General features: G+C 36.4%; 1 protein-coding gene across 1 annotated transcript in view; it reads left to right on the forward strand.

Moving 5' to 3' along the window:
* Positions 1-13,646, forward strand: part of TMEM232 (transmembrane protein 232) — a 240,137-nt gene that overhangs the window by 125,248 nt on the left and 101,243 nt on the right. Inside the window, exon 13 of the mRNA XM_036887007.2 lies at positions 2,828-3,072. Coding sequence (XP_036742902.2) covers positions 2,828-3,072 — 245 coding nt within the window. The remainder of the gene's footprint in view (positions 1-2,827; positions 3,073-13,646) is intronic.

The raw sequence follows: 13,646 nt of genomic DNA on the forward strand, positions 1-13,646 counted from the left end.
ACTCAATCAAATGGCGTCTGGACAGCCATTGTGTCTAGACAAAGAAAAAAGAGGCCTTCTTGAATCTGCTAATTCTGTACCTTATTTTATTGACACAGAAAATGTTGAGGATCCCAAATTTGATCGGTTTGAAGAGCTTGTAAAGGGTTTTACTAGATGATGAAAGCCAGTATTAAATCTACTGGGTTCTCATGTACAAGATGAAGAGAGACAGCACCCAAAATTAGTTAAGAGATGATATCCTTAAAAGTGGCTTAAGAAGTTTGGAAAACATAAAACTCTACCTTGAAAATAAGAGTGGATTTTATCTTATCTAGGGATAAAGGATGGGATGTGGAACAGAGATTGTTTTCATTTGGCTTGTTAAATCTGTAAGGCCATAAGACAGGTAATACAAAAAGCTTCCATGATTCTCTTCATATGTACCTTAGAAGGAACTTCCAGGTATTACTGTAAATCCTTCATGTATCATTTCAGCAGTACTAATTTAATGCCAATGTACTATCGATGAAGTTTTATACTGTTAAGCTGTCACTGTTCTCTTGGGAACTAACATTGGATTGGACATTGTGTTTGGCTTTCTATATAGTAATTGACATGCCAGGGCAATGATGGATTGGGATCTACCTCAAATCCAAGCAAAATGAGCACATTTTGCTTATATATTAATCACCTACTCCTATCAAAAAGAGTGCCCAATTCATTTAGCTAAATTGATTCTGAGAGTAGAAGTACATTGACTTGAACTAATTTCAAATTGCTATTTATTTATGTTGAATATACTTTTTACAAAAAATTGGTCTGTTTTGAAGGAAAAATGGACAAATTTTGAAATGAAAAAGACAAATATGTCTAAGAGTCAAATCTGTAAATCAAATATTTGAGAAGCTTACTTACATTAAATTCAGAAAAATATTTATACTCTCTGTAAATACTTAAAAATTTTTAAAATCAGAATAGCTACATTTGGAACACTTTTTCTTATTGATCAATATGTTTGGATAGGTACAGTCTGTTCTTAAGCCTAAAGTGGGCTTGATTCTGGAAAGTAAGTCATTTCACAACTGCCTCTATATACAGAAATCTTGTTAAAAATAGATTCTCCCTAAAGGTTTTTGTTCTCATGGCCATACTTTGATGCTCAGATGTTCCAATATCTAATTTGGCCACAGTAGTCTTGATCATCATTCCTCCCCGCATCTTTAGAAACCTACACCATCACATCCATATACAATAGATCTCAAGCCATTGGTTGTGTGAACATTCCTTGTGTTTCATACCTGAATGCTGTACATTTATTTCAATTGTATATTGGTTTATGTACTTATACTTTGATTTATGGTAATTTCCCATGTTATGGAATTGATTTTCATTGAACACCAACTATAAATAAAAAGAAATAGGTATGAAGACCCATATGGGTACTGTGATTACCATTTTACAGATGAACATACAGACTTCGAGACCTTAAATAATGTCCTTAAAATCACAACAGCTGCTAGGTGTCCTTGACAAAAATTTAATTTCCTCTTTCAAAATGAATGCTCTTTCCATGATTTTGACCTAGTTAATAAGCAAGACATGCAACTGGAAATAGTATAAACATGATTGCATATTGATTCCAACATCCAGAGATAATTGAAATCAAAGATATTTTGAGAAGAGATATTTCAGTGAAGACTAGTCATGAAAATCTTTTTCTGTAATAGTAAAAGTAAGGCCCTCTTTTAAAATTTCCAACATTACTCTTTGCTTTTTAATATTTATCATGGGATTGTTCCCATTTTTTCCCACGATAATTTTACCTAGATGATGCAAGAATCAGTCTTTAAACGGTATTTTCATTGAACCACACCTTATCTTGAAATCTTACAGAGATTAAGTTAGGTGTTCATATGCAGAAAATCATTTTCCATTCCTTAATTTTCTACCATAGGATCAATAGGCATATAAAATGAATCCTGAGGGACTGGTAATGAGCTGCATCAAGATGAATAATATTGAATAAAAAATGTAAAAACTTGAATGAAAGGAGGCAGCATTCTATTTATTTACTATAGTTCCTGATGTGAACATATTGTGAACATTAAAAAAAGTATAAGACATGAGATTTTGAAACTTACATCTTAATTTATTATTACTGATTCCAGCCAAGGAAAATATGCCTCTAGCCATTTCAAAAGAATATGTAATTAAAAATCAGTCATAGACATTATTGTACACAAATGGAAAAATTCAGAAAAATAGCTCTTTCCTGAACAAAGATTGCTTCACTATGTGGAATTTTTGTGTTAGGTCTGTTTTCTTTCTGCTATTAGAACATATTCAGTTTAATCTTAATCTAAATCCTAGACCATCTTCACTGTAAGCTAAATACAAAGCCCTTTTTGTTTATCACTAAACACAAACTTTGTTCAAAGGCATTTCTTTTGACTTTAAGAAAAGTTTAGATTATGGCCAGAAAAATGAAACTCTATTTGATAAAACATGTACATTACTTTACCTGATGGCTTAATTTATCAATAAATATTATAAATACAATGGAATTCTTGCATGGGATGTGTACAAATTTGAAATGGAAATATTACATTTTTGAAATTTCAAGACTGATTTCTTTCATGCTTAATTGTTATTTCATTGAATATCATTCAATTTTTATAATCTTTCAGAAAACTGAATTTTTTCTTAATAGGGTTATTTTTATTTAACAAGAAGAATGCAACAGTAGTAAAAAAAATTAACATACATCTATCTTTTATTTAATAATACATCATGTTTCCTCTCATTTAATTGTTGCAACTGGTTCCTTTTTCTTTTCTTTCTATAGGCTGAGTTAAATGACCCAACGGATCCTTTTGCTAATTATAGTACAGAAGTTTCATCAAATGTAGGGGATGAAATTTTCTCTAAATATATAGGATGGAGAATTGCCAATACGCTTTCCAAACTATTCTTCCCCTCCACTGATGCCTGTGTTCTTCCTTTGAAAAAACCACTGATAAAAAGAGATCAAATGAAGTATCTGAGTAAAAAGGACTCCATGAAGAAGAGAGTTCTACATTTCACTGTCAGGTAAAGTGAAGCCCTATTCAAAATAGTCCTGTTATAAAAATGCGTTACATTTCAAACTCATATAAATTATATATAATCATGTGTTTTATCACGTAACTCAGTTTGTCTTTTTCGATTCAAATCGTGACTCCACCACCTCTTAGATAATCTATCATGAGCAAATATTCCCTTCTTAAAACTTTCCTTGTGCTTAAAATGGGTACTATTATATAATATAAATCATTGTTTTGCTAAGGTGAAAGCCTCCCTCCCATTACTGACCTTCATTTGCCTAGTTTATATGCATTTCTTCCTATCACTAATTTCTGTGCATCCTTCCAGGTTCTATAAGATGTAAATATAAGAAATCATATTTAGAAATTTCTCTCCATTTTTACATGAAAGCTAGCATATTAAATATGCTATTTGGCATCTTGCATTTTTTTATGTAACTTCATTTATTAGATATCTTTCCATGCCAGTACATAGAGAATTTTCTCATTATTATTATTTTTTTAACCAGCTGTGATGTTTTGCTCAGTATGAATGTACAACAATTTATTTAACTGGTTTCCTACTGGTGGTCATTTGGGTTGTTTTAGATTGTCTGCTACCATAGACTACAACAAACGACTTGGTCACAGGGCATAGGCTGCTGTTATTTTGGTAAATATTTCCAAATCGCCTTTCAGAGGACTTGTATACTTTTATATCCTCAGCAGCAATGAGAGGGCCTACTTGTCTCCAGCCTCCCACCACAGGTGTTGACAAACTTTTGGGTTTTGACAATCTGAAAAGTAAAGTAAGGTTTCTACACATAGTTTTTCTTTTTCTTTTCCTTTTTCTTAAGGTGAGTGGCTTGAACACCTTTCATATGTTAAGAGCCTTTTGTTTTTCCTTTCTTTATATGGAAATTAACTCTATTTCTTTTTTTTTTATTTTGGTATCATTAATCTACAATTACAGAAAGAACATTATGTTCACTAGGTTCCCCCCTTCACCAACACCTGCTTTTTTCTCCCTATTGTTTGCATGAAATATCTTTTTTCATCCCTTGACTTTTAGTCTGTGCATGTCTTTGTGTTTGAGGTGAGTTTCTCGTAAATTCCCAGCAGTGGAATTCCAGGGTCAAATGATATTTCTATTTTGAGCTTTTTGAGGAACTTCCATACTGCTTTCCATAATGGTTGAACTAATTTACATTCCCACCAGCAGTGTAGGAGGGTTCCCCTTTCTCCACAACCTCACCAACATTTGTTGTTGTTTGTCTATTGGATGGTGGCCATCCTAACTGGTGTGAGGTGATATCTCATTGTGGTTTTAATCTGCATTTCTCTGATGATTAGCGATGTGGAGCATCTTTTCATGTGCCTGTTGGCCATCTGAATTTCTTCTTTTGATAAGTATCTGTTCAGCTCCTCTGCCCGTTTTTATTTGGATTATTTGCTTTTTGTTTGTTGAGGTGCGTGAGCTCTTTATATATTTTGGATGTCAACCCTTTACAAATCTGTCATTTATGAATATATTCTCCCATACTGTAGGATGCGTTTTTGTTCCATTGGTGGTGTCCTTTGCTGTACAGAAGCTTTTCTGCTTGATATAGTCCCACTTGTTCATTTTTGCTTTTGTTTCCCTTGCCCAGGGAGATATGTTCATGAAGAAGTTGCTTATGTTTATGTCCAAGAGATTTTTGCCTATGTTTTTTTCTAAGAGTTTTATGGTTTCATGACTTACATTCAGGTCTTTGATCCATTTCAAATTTACTTTTGTTTATGGGGTTAGACAGTGATCCAGTTTCATTCTCTTACATGTAGCTGTCCAGTTTTGCCAGCACCATCTGTTGAAGAGACTGTCATTTCCCCCTTCTATGTCCATGGCTCCTTTATTGTATATTAATTGGTCATATATGTTTGGGTTAATGTCTAGAGTCTCTATTCTGTTCCACTGGTCTGTGGCTCTGCTCTTGTGCCAGTACCAAATTGTCTTGATTACTGTGGCTTTGTAGTAGAGCTTGAAGTTGGGGAGTGAGATCACCCTCTCTTTGTTTTTCTTTCTCAGGATTGCTTTGGCTATTCGGGGTCTTTGGTGGTTCCATATGAATTTTAGAACTATTTGTTCCAGTTCGTCGAAGAATGCTGTTGGTATTTTGATAGGGATTGCGTTGAATCTGTAGATTGCTTTGGGCAGGATGGCCATTTTGACAATATTAATTCTTCCTAGCCAAGAGCATGGGATGAGTTTCCATTTGTTAGTGTCCTCTTTAATTTCTCTTAAGAGTGTCTTGTAGTTTTCAGGGTATAGGTGTTTCACTTCCTTGGTTAGGTTTATTCCTAGGTATTTTATTCTTTTTGATGCAATTGTGAATGGAATTGTTTTCCTGATTTCTCTTTCTGCTAGTTCATTGTTAGTGTATAGGAAAGCAACAGATTTCTGTTTACTAATTTTGTATCCTGTAACTTTGCTGAATTATGATATTAGTTCTACTAGTTTAGGAGTGGAGTCTTTAGGGATTTTTATGTACAATACCATGTCATCTGCAAATAGTGATAGCTTGACTTCTTCTTTACCAATCTGGATTCCCTGTATTTCTTTGTTTTGTCTGATTGCCGTGGCTAGGACCTCCAGTACTATGTTGAATAACAGTGGGGAGAGTAGGCATCCCTGTCTTGTTTCCGATCTCAGAGGAAAAGCTTTCAGCTTCTCGCTGTTAAGTATGATGTTGTCTGTGGTTTATCATATATCGCCTTTGTTATATTGAGGTACTTGCCCTCTATACCCATGTTGTTGAGAGTTTTTATCATGAATGGATGTTGAATTTTGTTGAATGCTTTTTCAGCATCTATGGAAATGATCGTGTGGTTTTTGTCCTTCTTTTTGTTGATGTGGTGGATGATATTGATGGATTTTCGAATGTTGTACCATCCTTGCATCCCTGAGATGAATCCTAGTTCATGGTGTATGATCCTTTTGATGTATTTTTGAATTCGGTTTGCTAATATTTTGTTGTGTATTTTTGCATCTATGTTCATCAGGGATATTGTTCTGTAATTTTCTTTTTTTGTGGGGTCTTTGCCTGGTTTTGGTATTAGGGTGATGCTGGCTTCATAGAATGCATCTGAAAGTATTCCCTCTTCTTCTATTCTTTGGAAAACTTTAAGGAGAATGGGTATTATGTCTTCTTTGTATATCTGAGAAAATTCCACTGTAAATCCATCTGGCCCAGGGGTTTTGCTCTTGGGTAGTTTTTTGATTACCGCTTCTATTTCATTGCTGGTAATTGGTCTGTTTAGATTTTCTGTTTCTTCCTGGTCAGTCTTGGAAGGTTATATTTTTCTAGGAAGATGTCCAGTTCTTCTAGGTTTTCCAGCTTGTTAGCATATAGAGTCTCATAGTATTCTCTAATGATTCTTTGTATTTCTGTGGGGTCCATCGTGATTTTTCCTTTCTCATTTTTGATTCTGTTGATGTGTGTACAGTCTCTTTTCCTCTTATTAAGTCTTGCTGGGGGTTTATCTATTTTGTTTATTTCCTCAGAGAACCAGCTCTTGGTTTCATTGATTTTTGCTATTGTTTTATTCTTCTCAATTTAATTTATTTTTTCTCTGATCTTTATTATGTCCCTCCTTCTGCTAACTTTGGGCCTCATTTGTTCTTCTTTTTTCAGTTTCAATGATTGTGACTTTAGACTATTCATTTGGGATTTTTCTTCATTCTTTAAATAGGCTGATTGCTATATACTTTCCTCTTAGAACTGCTTTTACTGCATCTCACGGAAGTTGGGGCTTTGTACCGTTGTTGTCATTTGTCTCCATATATTGCTTGATCTCTATTTTCATTTTTTCATTGATCCATTGATTATTTAGGAGCATGTTGTTAGGCCTCCATGCGTTTGTGAGCCTTTTTGCTTTCTTTGTACAATTTTGTTCTAGTTTTATACCTTTGTGGTCTGAGAAGTTGGTTGGTAGAATTTCAGTCTTTTTTAATTTTCTGAGGCTCTTTTTGTGGCCTAGTATGTGTTCTATTCTGGAGAATGTTCCATGTGCACTTGAGAAGGATTTGTATCCTGCTTCTTTTGGGTGTAGAGTTCTGTAGATGTCTATTAGGTCCATCTGTTCTAGTGTGTTGTTCAGTGCCTCTGTGTCCTTACTTATTTTCTGTCTGGTGGATCTGTCCTTTGGAGTTAGTGGTGTGTTGAAGTCTCCTAGAATGAATGCATTCCATTCTATTTCCTCCTTTAATTTTGTTAGTATTTGTTTCACATATGTTGATGCTCCTGTATTGGGTGCATATATATTTATAATGGTTATATCCTCTTGTTGGACTGACCCCTTTATCATTATGTACTGTCCTTCTTTATCTCTTGTTACTTTCTTTGTTTTGAAGTCTATTTTGTCTGATACAAGTACTGCAACACCTGCTTTTTTCTCCATATTGTTTGCATGAAATATCTTTTTCTATCCCTTGACTTTTAGTCTGTGTCTGTCTTTGGGTTTGAGGTGAGTTTCTTGTAAGCAACATAAAGATGGGTCTTGCTTTTTTGTCTATTCTGTTACTCTGTTTCTTTTGATTGGTGGATTCAGTCCATTTACATTTAGGGTGATTATTGAAAGATATGTACTTATTGCCATTGCAGGCTTTCGATTCATGTTTACCAAAGGATCAAGGGTAGTTTCTTTACTATCTAACCATCTAACTTAACTCACTGATTAAGCTATTATAAACACAGTCTGAAGATTCTTTATCCCCCTTCTTATTCTTCCTCCTCCATTCTTTATATGTTAGGTGTTTTATTCTGTGCACTGCTGTGTTTCCTCTGACTGCTTTTGTGAATAGTTGAATTTATTTTTTGCCTTTAGTTATTATTTGGTTGGTCTGCTTTCTTTGTTGTGATTTTATTTTCTCTGGTGGCATCTATTTTGCCTTAGGAGTGCTTCCATCTAGAGAAGTCCCTTTAAAATATTCTGTAGATGTGGTTTGTGGGAGGCAAATTCCCTCAACTTTTGCTTGTCTGGGAATTGTTTAATCTCTCCTTCATATTTAAATGATAATCATGCTGGATACAGTATTCTTGGTTCAAGGCCCTTCTGTTTCATTGCATTAAATATATCATGCCATTCTCTTCTGGCCTTTAATGTTTCTTTTGAGAAGTTTGATAATAGCCTGATGGGTTTTCCTTTGTAGGTGACCTTTTTCCTCTTTCTGGCTGCCTTTATTACTTTGTCCTTGTCCTTGATCTTTGCCATTTAATTATTATATGTCTTGGTGTTGTCCTCCTTGGGTCCCTTGTGTTGGGAGTTCTGTGTGCTTCCATGGTCTAAGAGACTATTTCCTCCCCCAGTTTGGGGAAATTTTCAGAAATTATTTCTTCAAAGACACTTTCTATCCTTTTCTCTCTCTTCTTCTTCTTCTGGTACCCCTATAATGCGAATATTGTTCCGTTTGTATTGGTCACACTGTTCTCTTAGTATTCTTTCATTCCTTGAGATCCTTTTATCTCTCTCTGCCTCAGCTTCTCTGTGTTCCTGTTCTCTGATTTCTATTCCATTAATGGCCTCTTGTACCTCATCCAGTCTGCTCTTAAGTCCTTCCAGAGATTGTTTTATTTCTGTATTCTCCCTCCTAACTTGATACTTTAGCTCTTGCATATTTCTCTGCAGGTCCATCAGCATGGTTATAACCTTTATTTTGAATTATTTTTCAGGAAGATTGGTTAAATCTATTTCCCCAGCCTCCCTCTCAGGGGTTGTCTGGGTGATTCTGGATTGGATCAGATTCTTCTGCCTTTTCATGACTATAGAGGTAGTCGTGGGTAGTTGGTGTGTGTGTTAGCTGGGAGAACAAAGTCCCTTCCTGCTTGCTAGTTGCCTTGCCTTCCTTGGAGCAGCTTCTGGTTTTATTTCCTCAGCCACCACGTGTGGGGCAGCCATCTGGGCAGCCCAGAGCCCTGCAGGAAGGGGCAGGTGCACCAGGTGTGCTCTCCTCCAAGAACAGCTATCCTTGGCTCCCTCTCCTGGCTTCCTCTGTCTGTGTGCACCAGCAGGGCCTCTGAGTCTGGCCCAGGCAGCTGTGGAGGAGGCTCTGGGAAGTTGCTGTGGGTGTGGCCACTCTCAGGCTGCTTCCCTGCTATGGCGGGGCCATGCTGGAGGGTGAATGTATGGGAGACTGTTTATCGCCACAAGGGGCTTCAGAGCTGCACTGTCTCCCAGGGAGCTGGAGCACCTGACTTTCCCCCAGATTCCCAGCTTCTGGGCTGCATGTGCTGGGACTCTTCCTTCCAGCTGTGAGGCCCTTATCCCTTTAAGACTTTCAAAGAGCACTTGCTTTTCTTTTGTCCCAGGGGTGCTCGTTGCGGTGACCCGCTCACAGATTTTACTGTTCTGTTTCCCTAATATCCAGCGCAATACACAATGTGTGTCTGTGCTCCCGGTGTGGATGACTAGGGCTGGGTATTTAGCACTCCTGGGCTTCTACTCCCTCCCCGCTCTGACTCTTTTCCTCCTTCTGGGGAGCTGGGGTGAGGGGAGCTCATGTCCCACCGGGCCTTGTATCTTACCCCCTTCGTGAGGTGCTGAGTTCTCGCAGATGTAGTTTTAGCCTGGCTGTTGTACTGTATCTTCTGGTCTCTCTTTTAGGAAGAGTTGTATTTATTGTATTTTCAAAAATATATATGGTTTTGGGAGGAGATTTCTGCTGCCCTACTCATGCCGCCATCTTGGCTCCTCTTTCGAGTTCTATAGAATTTGAAGGACTCATACATTTAATTCATAAGGGCTTACAGTTCATCATATAAATGATAATCAATCCTTGCTGATATTTGAAAAAATGTTATGCCCTTATCCATTTTTCACAGCTCATTCTAGTTTCTAGCAATTAAATTTAGTGTCTCTGGCCTGGATGCGAGCCTCAGCCACCTAGCAGCCTGAGCCTACCTCCAGCAGCTGCACCGCAGTGTAGCACAGTTCCCTGGGGTTGGCTTTCACACTGCACCATTCACGCTGTAGTGCCTGTGAACAGTCTCCCCTGGAGTTGTGCATAAGGCCTGCTCTAGTTAGGGGTGAACTAATCTTTGGGTACCATAGAGGTGGGTGGAGTAGGACTCCAGCTCAATGACAAAAGCAAAGCCTAGGTCAGGCCTGGCTGGACAGTCTTTCCTGTTTTTTAGGAGCATGGAGCATATGCTTGCTTTACAAAACGTTGCTGAAAAGAAAATTTAAATCTAAGCTATGCACTTTAAAAATGTCCCAGGCTCACAAAACATTAACTGTGGGAAATGGTGTTTCTTCCATTGCTTGAATCTTCCTGTGTTCAACCGTCCTGTAGCTAGCTCCTTTTGTTAGGTCTCCACCTCCTCCCACTTTCAGGTTCACAAACTGGAATTAATGCATTTAATGAACATCTGAGCATGTTGAAGTCTCATAGGTAAAGCACAAAGACATAATTTAAAGCCCACTGTACACTCAGCTCTTTGACTTTATGGTCTTTATATGTACAGTCATATCAACAATTCCTCATCAAGTGTTCCTAGAAATCTCCATTTTGTGTTTTCAACAAATAACAGTGTAAGCAACAGCAAGAAGGCCAACATTTCAGGACCCCTACAGAGATGGGGCACATTTAAGAGGTAGGAGGACAGGAAATTTAAGGTAATATGTATTTTTTATTGCCTTGGAGTACTAAGGCATACTTATTTCAGTGTGAAAATCTGAACATTTACTAGTAAGGAGGAAACGGAAGCTTTCTTATTGATAAAACAGCTGCTCCATCTTATGACCTATATTTTTTTACCAAAGAGATTTTTTTCTCATTTGTTTATTTAAATTCTGTAAAATTCTTTGGAAGCAGGAATTCTTTTATATGTTTATAAACATATATTTTGCTTTGAATGACTTGAATATTTGACTTCTTTCCTGTATGGAATTTTTCAAAAGAAACTTCATTATTTTGCTTCTCTGTATTGAAATTTTTTGGTTTTGCTTTAAGTTAGTGGATATGCTTTTGGATTAATGCTCTTTTTGCTCCTCAGGACTTTTTTTTTAATGAAAAAAATCATTATGGTTCTTTACTGTGTCATAAAACTGCAGCCAAAAAAAACAGGCATATAGTACTTCTACTTCAATGAACAGTATTTTCCTTTTCTTTCTTTATCAGTATAACTATCTTAAATTTACCCTAAGGCTAAGAATTAAGAACTCTGAAGACCAAATTTTCAAAAACCAGTTTCCACATCTACAAGTTTTGCTTCTAAGGTTTCTTGTATTTTCTAAACCTATGCCCTGAATCCCTAAAAACTCACAAACAACTAATTATTTGCACATATGTAGAGACTAGGAGAATATTAATTTAAAACTTCATCTCTGATCATGCTTAGTTTTCTCATAAATTTTGCGTTAGAAGACCTCATTCATAAGACCAGCACCTGGAAGACAGCCCATGTGAAACTAACAAGAATAAACTGAGAGTATCTGTTGTCATGTGGGCAGGAAATTCTGCATGGTTGACTACATATATGGGGTGGTCATACCCAAGGCCTCTACAGCTTCCTTTATAAAAGGAGCTAATTCCAAATTAGTAGAACTAGGAGTAGCTAACATTTACTGAATAGCAACAAGCTGGGGCAAGAGAAATACCACTATGTTCTGTAAGATAATGAATGGGATTTATTGGAGACACGAGTGGTCAGCAAAAGAATTACTTGGTCCCCATTTCTCATCACCTCATTGAGAGGAATCCTGGAGTCTGGAGAAGCAATCGGGCATTCACTGGGTTTGCATTTTGAGGGGAAAAGTCCCTGCTTGACTGCTATTCTACCTTTGAATAGTGTAAGTGTGAAAACTGTCTTCTTAAGGAAGAAATAAACATTTTGGGCTCAGTTGCCAAACCATCTGAGGTTGGGCACCAGCTAAATAGGGGTTGCTGGAAGTGCCAGCTGTCCAGAACCTTGATCCCTTTGGGGTGAGCACTCTTAATGGTGGTAAAAGATGATCTTTGGGCTCCTGGAGAGTTGGTTTTAGGATAACTCCACCAAGCAGGAGACTTAGGATCCCTCGTTCTAGCCTGCAAGTTGCCAGGCGAATCAAGATGAGTATCCAATATTACAGTTGAACAGTTCTGTGCCACCCCACGGTGAGTGCATTTTATAAACAAGGCACTGTGCTAAGTTACACCCTTACATATAGAGATGACTATTTTATCCGTTTTATCTATCTATCTATCTATCTATCTATTTTGGTGTCATTAATCTACAATTACATGAGGAACATTATGTTTACTAGGCTCCCCCCTTCACCAAGTCCCCCCCACAAACCCCATTACAGTCACTGTCCTTCAGTGTAGTAGGATACTGTAGAGTCACTACTTGTCTTCTCTGTGTTGCACAGCCCTCCCCATGCCTCCTCCCATAATCTATTATTTTATATAGTTTTATATACAATATTGTATATCTATAGACATATAACCTTATGTGGCTATAAAATCTCCCCTCTAGAGGTGTAGATCCTGAGAAGTTGAGTAATCTACTCAGTGATTAACAACCATTAATTGCAGTAGTGTGAACTTAAACAAGTACATTCTGACTCCTGGGTCTACTGTGCTTTCTGTCCTGTCACATGACTTCATCTGCTGGCAAAGCTTGGAGCAGTTGTTAAAAACTTATCTTCAAATCATAAGAAAAATATTTTTACTTATTCAATTTCTGTCTCCTGATTTTCAGAACTTGATTTAGATTAAGGCACGTTTTTTTCTGGGCCCTGCATCTCTATAGTTAGCATTAGGAAATCTATGTCAAGGAAGAGGCACTTTCCGAGGAGGTAAAAATTGAAATATGTTACATGTATATATTTTACATTACATATAAATGTATATGTATTATAATTAATATATATGTTCATATTTTTCCTCTATTAGCTTTAACCAAAATCATACTGACTTACTAGAAAGTGCCTCCTTCTCGACATTTTATATATATATATATATACACACACACACACACATACATACATACATAATATACATATACATACACACACATAAATATATACAGAGAAAGTATATATATATACACACACACACATAGAATATATACATATATACAGAGAGAGGGTTTTTAAAAAGGAGCACTCCAAAGTATTCTTAAATAAAAGGCATTAAACAAATCTGTCTAGTTCTGTTTCATGCAGGGAAAAAAAAATGTCTGTTCATCCTTCACCACATATCAATATGTTTTATAAGTATGTTTATCTTAAAACTTCTTTCTGGTTGATTTAGACATATGTTACTTAACTTCTCTGAGACTTAGGCTTACAATCTTTAAAAATGTAAAAGCAGTACATCCCTGTCAGGTCTGTCCTTACAGAAGGAAAGGATGTAGCTGCCTAGACATGTTTGTGCCTTCGCCTTTTATTCTATAATTTAGTAGATTTTATAAAATATTTATTTTCTTCAGAACAGAATATTAATTCTTGACTTAAAATTGTAAAAAAACTTAGAAGATTTATATTTTGTGCCTATGTGTGTCTGTATGTATTTAAGTTAAGAATTGCTGCTAACAACTTTTCAAACAGAACATATAGTTTCATGATGATTTCCATTTCGGTTTG

This window comes from Manis pentadactyla, chromosome 2 (assembly GCF_030020395.1).
Source record: "Manis pentadactyla isolate mManPen7 chromosome 2, mManPen7.hap1, whole genome shotgun sequence".
NCBI lineage: Eukaryota > Metazoa > Chordata > Mammalia > Pholidota > Manidae > Manis > Manis pentadactyla.